Source organism: Centruroides sculpturatus, unplaced genomic scaffold (genome assembly GCF_000671375.1).
Source record: "Centruroides sculpturatus isolate CEXI.00-Female unplaced genomic scaffold, Cexi_2.0 scaffold252, whole genome shotgun sequence".
Taxonomy (NCBI): Eukaryota; Metazoa; Arthropoda; class Arachnida; order Scorpiones; family Buthidae; genus Centruroides; species Centruroides sculpturatus.
In genome coordinates this window covers 393,882-403,886 of record NW_019384463.1, presented here as the reverse complement: position 1 = coordinate 403,886, position 10,005 = coordinate 393,882, and the positions used below count along the sequence as shown (strand labels likewise).

At 27.7% G+C, this 10,005-nt stretch overlaps 1 protein-coding gene across 1 annotated transcript in view; it reads left to right on the top strand.

Annotated features, from left to right (window-relative positions):
- Positions 1-103: 103 nt before the first annotated feature.
- LOC111620944 (vacuolar protein sorting-associated protein 35-like) overlaps positions 104-10,005 on the top strand; it is a 39,986-nt gene continuing 30,084 nt past the window's right edge. Inside the window, exons 1-4 of the mRNA XM_023362967.1 lie at positions 104-479; positions 1,719-1,917; positions 2,413-2,536; positions 6,354-6,539. Of these exons, the coding sequence (XP_023218735.1) occupies positions 396-479; positions 1,719-1,917; positions 2,413-2,536; positions 6,354-6,539 (593 nt within the window). The 5' untranslated portion in view covers positions 104-395. The remainder of the gene's footprint in view (positions 480-1,718; positions 1,918-2,412; positions 2,537-6,353; positions 6,540-10,005) is intronic.

The following is a 10,005-nucleotide window of genomic DNA, read 5'->3' as shown; positions in this document are numbered from 1 at the left end:
ATATATATTTAAAAAAAAAGCGTATTTTAACAGTATTACGTTTTATTCGCTTTTTAATAAAATAAACTTTAATTAGTCTAATATTTACGGATAAAATTACAAATAGAAACGTACACGCGCATTTATTACTTGAATGAACTGTAAAGCTGTCTATTTCTTTGTTACCACGTGGCATCGGGAATTATATATTTTACTATATTAATAAATTTATAATTATAGAATAATACTAGTTCAAGTTCGTTTGTTTATGTAAAATAGCCAATGCCACGGAACTTAAATTGTCTCGTGACCCCGCTCTGACCCAGTTGCGTAACACTTGTTGATGTGGCGTTCGTTTCCTAGTCGAAAGTTTTTAAATCCATGCGCCATTAGAGTTATAAATTTATTTTAAAGTTATGAATAGCTTTCCATTTCCGATTTCCGAAGGTTCCGGCGCATTAAAAATAGTAGAATATTTGGGCGATTTCCGATTTACTAAGGTAATTCTTCGGTAACGAAGTCGGAGGAGTTGAACTTGTTCTTGTGTTTATCGCTGTACGTTGAAGTTGCCAGGCGTGTCAAACCTTTAAAATAATTATTTAAATTTGTTAAATAGTTCTTAAAAACTAAATATTAAAAAAGGGAATAAGCAATTTTGCATATCGTTTTTAGTGTATTTATTTATTTACAAAACTTTCGGAATTTAGAATTGTTTATAATTTAGAAATGGGCGTTTAAAAACTATGCACGTGAGCTGAAGTGTATATGTATATATATATAGTAGTGTTATAAGTTAGAGTTTTACTAATACTATAATAACTCTAATTTATATACAATATTATATATTATTATTTTTTCTAATAAGGAAAAATAATAATATTTTTTATTAAAGCCTAATTATATCCAATAAGGTCTAAGTCAGGGATGGTGATCCTTTTTCACTCCAAATGCTGCACAATAAGCATGAGAACTGAAAATAATTATCTTTAAAAAAGTGTGTGTGTGTTACGTTCAAAGTTTGACTTCAAATAAATTCTTTAATTAATTAAAAATGAAATAAATATGCTTTAATTAGAATAAATGTAAAGAAGGCAATTGAAAAGAGACAGCTGAAAAATTTAAATTGTATGATACGTTATATGCTGGACAATTTCTACCGACATGCCACTTTGAATGAGTGTGCCGAGGGATCCCTCGGTCTAAACTTTTTACTTGTGATTAGACTAGTGGATATTTTTTTAAAAACTAGATTGTGAAAAAAAAGAATATAAAATAAAATGTAATTTTGTTAACAAAAATGATGATTGAAAAATAGATGATCATATAAAAGCTTTAATATAGTCCATTTCAATTAAATTGATAGACTTATTGAAAAAGGGAATTCCGTAAGCTAGAAATAATTTGTTCTGAGATGCAGTTAATTTTTTTTTAAATTAAAAATTTAAATGATGGAGCTTTTGAAGATCAGAATAAAAGTTATTTATAACTTAATTTAAAATTTGATTCATTTAAAGTTCTATTGTAATAAAATTTTTTATTATAATTGCTGTTATGCTTTGTAAACAGTAATAATTTATAAAGAATTTGAATTTAATTGAAAAGTTCAAATTGCTTAGTAAAGTTATGATTTATATATGACATTTAAATATTATACATTTTTTAACATTAATTTATACTTTTATTGAGGAAATATATATTTCATTAAGTAATAATAATTATTATTAATATTTTTCCATTAGCCACAAACGCCTCAATTATCTCCTCAAGAAGAACAAGAAAAATTGTTGGATGAAGCTCTTGGTGTTGTAAAAGTTCAGTCATTTCAAATGAAAAGATGCCTTGATAAAAGTAAATTGATGGAAGCATTAAAACATGCTTCTAATATGCTTGGAGAACTTCGAACATCGTTATTAAGTCCAAAAAGTTATTATGAGTTGTGTATCCTTTTTAGTTAGTTCTTTAAATAAATAAATATGCTTAATTCAAGGAACTAATTCAAAAAATTTAATCATTAGTGTTTTTGATTACAATTGAATTATTTATTTCAAAATAATTTATTTAGAATATTTTCAAAAACATTAATAATCTGTTATTAAATCTTTCATAACAGATTATTAATGTTTTTGAAAAATATTCTAAATTTAACCTTTTTAAATTATATGATTCTTAAGTATGTTTATTAGAGAGTCACTAGTTTTAAGTTTTCAATAAACATTTAACCTTTATTATAAGAAAACTTTATCTAAATGTTAGCTAAAGATTATCCAAGTGTAATTGAAAGTATTTGTTGTTAAATGTTTGAATTGTTTTTCCCAGCTTAGCAGTAATGAGTGTTAAGAGAGTTTTAGTTATTGATTTACATTTTCTTATTTCCAATATACTAAACTCTAGTATTTTAGAATTATGTAAATTTGCCTTAATTTTTGTGTATAGATATGTCAGTTTCTGATGAGTTAAGGCACTTAGAGCTGTATTTGTTGGATGAGTTTCAGAAAGGAAGAAAAGTCGCAGATTTATATGAATTAGTACAGTATGCTGGAAATATCATTCCACGATTGTAAGTATGATTTGAATGATTTTTTTATATGTAAAATAAATTTATTATTATTGCTTCTAAAAGAAATTTACATAAAATTTTATATTGCAGAAATCATGTAGAAAATTAAACTGAATATTAGAATGAACATTTTTTAAAAATATTTTTTAATGATTGAAATTTACTTTGATTTAAAAGTAATAATTTTGTATTATATACAATTAGCTGAAATTTCAATCGTATTGACTCTGATATTAAAAAGACACATATACAAATTTATTTAATAATTACTGATATTCTTGCTAATAGTACAGGTAGCCCTTCATTAATGCAGTTAATTAATCCCTCAATCCTATTGCATATATTAAAATTGCATTAATCAAAATACAGTATCTATTTTAAGTAAAGACAGTTGGTAAAGCCACATAAATTAAATCTTCTGCTGCATATATAAAGGGATTGCCACAATTAATTTTGCATGTTAATCAAATCCTATGTTAAGCAAGGGATACCTGTAATTCATTTAATGTTGTTTGCTTACTGTGTTTTGCAATAGCATTTCTAATTAACAGCTATCAATAATTGAGACAACACTGGTACAATTGACAAAGTTAAAGATGTTCCTTAGGGACTGATTGCGTTGGAGTCAGTGGACACCTTTAATATAGTGGGAAGGGAGCCTTGGTACTCTTATGGTGAAATCCTCCCCGAAGGTTGGGTGTGCAGCTGTTATATCCCCATCCAGTGTGGGAATTTGGTTAGGTGATTCGATGTTTGGTTGTGATGACACTCCGAATGTGTCATTGGTGGGCCGGCTAGGGCAGTGAGAATTGAACTTGTTCTCTTTTCATCGCTGAATTGTTTAACTTTCGACTTTCTTAAGTGTCAATAATAAGATGTTATAACTTTATTTCAAAACTTTCTTAAATCAATGACGGGGGAAAGGACTTGTTGCGTCCAAGACTAGTCGATTATTGACAGTTAATTCAATCGTCTCCCATTTTTACCTTCGTGGGAAATGGATGGGAATAAAGAAATGTCTTTAAATGAAGAAAATTATAGAAAAACAGCTCCCAGATTCTCTCACAAGTAACAATTAAAACTATTAATATTAACGTTTAATATTTAAAACACTGATTGAGATTGTTGATTGCATGTTATCAGTCATATGTTGAAGCTGTTAATAACTAACTGCTGTTTCAGTTACTACTCTTCAGTTTTATCTTTAGTTTCTGTTATAGTTAAATAATTGAAACTCTGATTACATTAAGCAAAAGTTTTATAAGTATAAACAAATATATTGCTTTTTTTTATATTATACTATTGTATACAAGATCATTTTTACAGATTCCTTATACTCTGGTAAATTTATTTAACAGTGTGTACACCACCAACAGTATTATTTACTTATACCAGTATGCATTTCGACTTTATTCAGTCTTCTTTAGCCAGTCTTAATTTATAACTAAGAACTGTACGTCTGTTTCTTTTCATATGATTATTTTTCTACATTTCCTAAAAAATTATACATTATTTAAAACATTCTCAATTATATTGCAATATAGTTTATATCTGCTTACAATTCCTTGTGTAACAAATAACTTCTTTTACATCTTAATAACCTATTTTTATATAATTTACCTTAAAACTTTTAATTATTTAACATTCTCAAATTATTTACAACATAAAATGTGGTTACTTACAATTTACCACTTTAAAAAAATTGCATCTCTTACAATTTTTATTCACAATTAACTTTTACCTTGATACCTTAACTACCTAATTTTTCATACAATAATTATTTTCTAAAAATTACCTATAAAATTTTATATTATTTACTCAGGTTATTTTACTGCTGTGATACATGTTTACTTACATTTATTTCTTTTCTGAAAAGGTTAATTTCTCCACTAAAATTTGCTTATACACTGTACTCTCTTAAGATATATTTAATTAAGTGTGCATCTTCATTACTTCATGACATTATTTTTTTTATAATTGGTCTGATACAAAGAGGTCAACACTATTATTAATTTTTTTTTTGTGATGGATTACTGGTGCTCCCTAATCCTTGTAAATAGTGGTCTACAGGTGATACCTATACTGGTAGTAACAATCAGCCCTATGGTTATGTAAAGGAATTGAGTACACCCCAGGAAGAGTTCTTTTGAGCAAAGGATCCATATCATTCCTTAGTAAGCTGAACACTGTAGGACTTCTGCTGTATGTAATGTGAATTCTGAATATTGCACACTTTTCTTACTTATAACATCTAATATAGTGTTACATGTGATAATTTTATGGAGGATCTTTTCAGCTGTGGTGGAAGATGTTTGGCACTGAAAACATTGTATAATGGTTTGATAAATCTTGGGTAGTATCCAAATCCAATGATGATACAGTAAATGTGGCTTAGCTGTCAATTGCTGAGATGTACAGTACAGTACATTCGAAAAGTGGGAAAATTCTCTCTGAACCAAGGCCCTGAATGACACAGACTTGTTAGTAGGAGGATTGTGTGAGGAAGGTGGAATATAGATTGGTTTGTAAACACTTTACAATTTACATCACTGATGAGAATGCCATCCTGCAAAGTAATAAGGACATCCAGAAAATGTACTTGGTGGTTACCATGCTATTCTAGACAAAGTGTTAATCTGTACAGATTGTTGTTAATGGCACCAAACAATTAAAATAATGTCCATGTATCTCAAATACAACAAGATACAATTCTGAAATTTCGGAAGTACTGCCTCCTCTAAATGTCAAACCATAAATAAGCTCACATAATGGGACTCCATATTGGAATGCCTCTGACCTAGAGATAAGTGGCATCTTCAAAATTGAAGAAGGAAGAATGGCAAACCAAATGCACTAATTCCAATATTGACAAATGACACTTGTGTGAACAATTGATGTTGGTTAGAAGAAATCTCTTAACTCATAAAAACAGGGTTAAATTCTGATGGAAGGGAAAAGGGACTGAAAGTCAACATAGTAAAGAATATATGCCTTCAAAAGCTATACACCCTTAGTTTAGGACCCTTAGTACATCAGAACCCTTTAACAACAAAAGGTAATGGTTGGAGGTGGAGTGTAACTAAACAATTAAGAATACTCTCAATGTAGATAGTTGGTGAGGCTGACTTGTCACTCAACACAGTTAACTATTCTTAAATATTTGTTAGATTGCATAAAAGTTTGTACAGTACAGTATACGTATAAGTAAGACATAGGGTTCTCATTTGTTTGTTTTGATCATGGAATGTGTGTTTACAGTTTATGATAACATCTAATCCTGAGAAATATTTCCACGTAGGAAAGTACAAACAGTTCTCCATGATGGAAAATAGTTCACAATGTTAAATTCGGACAATATTTTCCACATTGTATAGCACTCAATCAGAAATGCAGATAAAGCAAACAAACATACAAATCCGAAATGGTTCCAAATACTGATCATAAAAGCTTGAAGAATATGCGATGATGACTTACCAGAATTAGCCATCCTTCATCATATTCAAAGGTGTAATTCTGTACAAGTGACTAATAGGAAGGTCATAAGATGTCAAGATTGACTCTAAGAAAGTGTCAGTTGATACTTTCTCAGGTCAGAAAATTGACATATACCTGTTTCTAATGAGATCATATTGGTGGGTTTTTTTCCTTTGTTTTGCTACATTCTCACATATGTATTAGTGTATTTTTCCTAAAACATTCATTTCTGTTATCAGTTGAAATGAGAATAATTATTCACTTATTATAGTAATTGTATATAAATTTACTATGCTTTTTACTCTGTTTTCAGTTTAAAATTGAGCAATTTTAAATTTTTCAGATATCTACTGATTACAGTTGGATTGGTATATATGAAAACAAATGAGCATTCAAAGAAAGATATATTGAAAGATGTTGTAGAGATGTGCAGAGGTGTTCAGCATCCATTAAGGGGTTTATTTCTAAGAAACTACTTGCTGCAATGCACTCGAAACATTTTGCCAGACAGTGATGAAGAAACTACTCCGTAAGTAATTTCTGAAAATAAGGTGTTTTTTTTTTCCTTAAATGTAACAGTCAAATCTCAGTTTATAAACTTGATTTGTTCCTAAAAGTTGTTTGGAAACCGATTTTGTTCTCAAACGGAAACAAATTTTCTCATAAGAAACTGTAAAATAGATTATTTCATTCCTGACCCTAAAACAAGACGTGGTTTTTTATCTTGTTATCAATATTTTAGGCATAAAATGACTAAAGGCAATATTGTATATAATATTACTTCATCTTTATTTGTATTTATTCTATATATGTATAGTATTAAAAGCAAAATGTTCCTTACCAGTAACCCAAACAGAAACCAAAACTAACACTTTACAAAGAAGTGCTATAAATAGAGACTCAACTCTGACTGCCAAGATGGACTATATCTAAATCTATCAAGACTGACAACAAGTACTTTATCAATGCTTTTCAAAATATTGTGTTTCAATTAATTTGATTTTAATTAATTGTTATTTTTAGATTTAGTGTAAAGCCCAGTTTTAATTATTAGTTATAGTTTAAATTAACTTGTTACCTAGTATTAATAAATATTAATATTATAATATATAATATTTTATTAATAAATTTTTGCCATTTAATTTAACTTAAGCAAATTTAAACACAAATTCTTTAATGCCATTTGTGCCAATTGCAGTTTTTATTTATTAATTTGATTTAAATTGAAATGTGGTGCATACAGAAAAATGGAAATAGTATCTTTCCCGCATGCACATTGAACTGTAATTTAAATAACAATGTCATTGATAATTCGTTATGTGATGCAAGATGATCTTGGCATCACTAACTTCTGAATTAGTAGTCCTGTTGTTGATTGGTTGGGCTGTCGACTTTCTTTAACACACAGTATAGGGAGTTCACTATCTCTGGACAGTTCTTGCTGAGTAGCTTGTTTGGAAACAGAGTTATTGTATGGCAACCAGAGTAAATTTCAAAATTTTGTTTGTAAACTGAATTGTCCTTAAACAGGGGCATTTGTAACTTGAGGTTTGATTGTATAGTATAGTAATTAAGTGTATTTGTATTTCATGATTGCATATTTGTACACATCTTTAGTTTTACTACAAAATGTTACTATTTTAAACATGCCAAAAAATCTTAAAAATTGCATTATCCATTTTAATCTCTAATGTTTTTTGCTGTATTTAACTGATCATCTTCAGGATAAACTTATAAGATGAACAATGATTTCATTTGATAGAATGAAAAATTTAAAACATTCTAGAATAAACAATTTAAATGTTAATACTAGACCTTATAAGTTCAAAAAATACAATACATAAANAATGATTCAAAATTACTAGGATAATGTACTAGTGATAGTACTCATTACATTAAAAAATTAATTAATATATATATATATTTTGCAATTTTTAAATTGATAAAATAAACTTATAATTCTAAATCAGCAATAAGTTAGTTTCTTGTACAAAGTGGAAGCAAAAGTGACACAGCAATAAATTCATTCCATGTTCTTATCAACTGGTAATAACTCTTATGTTAGTACTTGATAAGGTTGTTTCAAACAGGATTTCATTACCAGGGATATTGGTTAATAATGATTTTTACAGCTCATGATGATTTAGAAGGTTCTGTTCTAAAGTGAATCAAGTCCAAATTAAAATTTCTTACCTACACTGCAGTTGTTTGTAATTTTTCTGCATTCTGTTTGGAAAGATGTACAGTATTATACACTGCATTACCTATACTGAACATATTACCCATCAGGATGTTTTGATTTATAATTAAAATAATTCCTAAGTAACTATCTATCTCTGAAAAATAGTTTGAGAGATTTATGATCATAACTATCAAGAACTGTTTCAATTATTTGTTAGTTGTCAGTATTGACAACTTTTTATTGACAGTTTCTTTAATTTTAAGTGTGAAGTTTATCAAGTAGCTGAATAGTGTATATCTAGGATTAAATTAATACGTTTGTATTTTTATAGCTTACTTAATAAAAAAAATTTTTTTGGTGCTAACTTGATTTGAATGTTCTTTAACTTCTCTGTTAAAAAATTGCTGAATAATCCAGTATTATTTTTCCATGAAGCAATTTTTTTTAACTGTTTGCATTTATTTATATCAGGATAAAAATTTAGAAATCTTACTTGCACTGCAGAATAATTGTTTAGTACAATTCTTCAAAAATATTGTAGCATTAAACTAGGAAAACTGTTGATGAATTTGTCTGATATTTAATTTGTATCAATATTATGGATGTATTTAATAAAATTTGTGAATTTCGTACTTTGATGATAATATGAAGTAATTTTCTTACTTATTCTTCAATAATGTGTTAGAATGTTTATGTAAATGTACTCTATTGAACTTGAGAATTCTATAGTACATCATATTTAGTCATATACTCAACCTCAAAACTATAAACTTGATTCTTAAAAGATAGCCTATAAGCTACATTTAATCAATTCAGTAAGTGAATATAATAATTCTACACAGATAAAGTTACGAATTAAGTATCCAATTTAATTTCTATTGTTTTATATTATAACTAAGGTAAAAATGCAGTGTTTTGAAATTTTCGTAATTGTTTTCCAGTCTAAAAATTACGTTAATTTCTTTTATTTACAACTTATTTGTTTTATTTTCAACTAATTTAATTCTTTTTATACATAAACCAGAGTTATAATTTAACGCTACGAACAGATTTTTTTAAATTAAAGTATTATACAAAACTCTCCTTTTCCTTATTAACGTGATTGAAAATGTTAAAGTTCTCATAAACTATTTTTTTCATCAAGTTTGCTAGATTAGATTCATTTGAAATAGTTTCACAGTGGGAAACAGTCGTTTGAATTCCTCACTCGTATTTCAGTTTTGATTTCGAAAACGTTTCCTCAAATTAGAATATTAATTTGTATACTACCGAAAATCTTTCGTAAACAATCTGTAATCTCAGTCATAATTATAAATATATAATAACAGCAGTTTTTAATGATATATTCAAATTTTATAAATTAAAATAAAATAGGTCGCAGTTGGTTCCGAGATCGGATTTCGCGCGGAAATATCTTATTACTAATTAATTAAAAGACTTTCTGGAAGAAGAAGAAGAAAAAATTTATCGTTTAATTATTTGAAAACTCTGATTGTTTTTTTAAAACATACTTAAAGAGCATCTGACCGGTTGTAATGCATTGGTTACTTTTTATTTTCGTTTGACGCCATTATTACGTTTGTTCGTTATAATTGAAAAGCGGAAGTACACCATAGTGCGCATTTAAATTAAGTTTTCCTGTATTGATCGTTATTTATACAGTTATTTATTTTGAGGAGTGTTACATTCCTTTCGTGTAGAATTATTCCGCATATACTGTTTTAAATTAAAACATTTAGAGGATCTAAATGCGTGTTCGATTTTCGATCACTTAGTTTATATATATATATATATAAAAACAGCGTATTTTAAC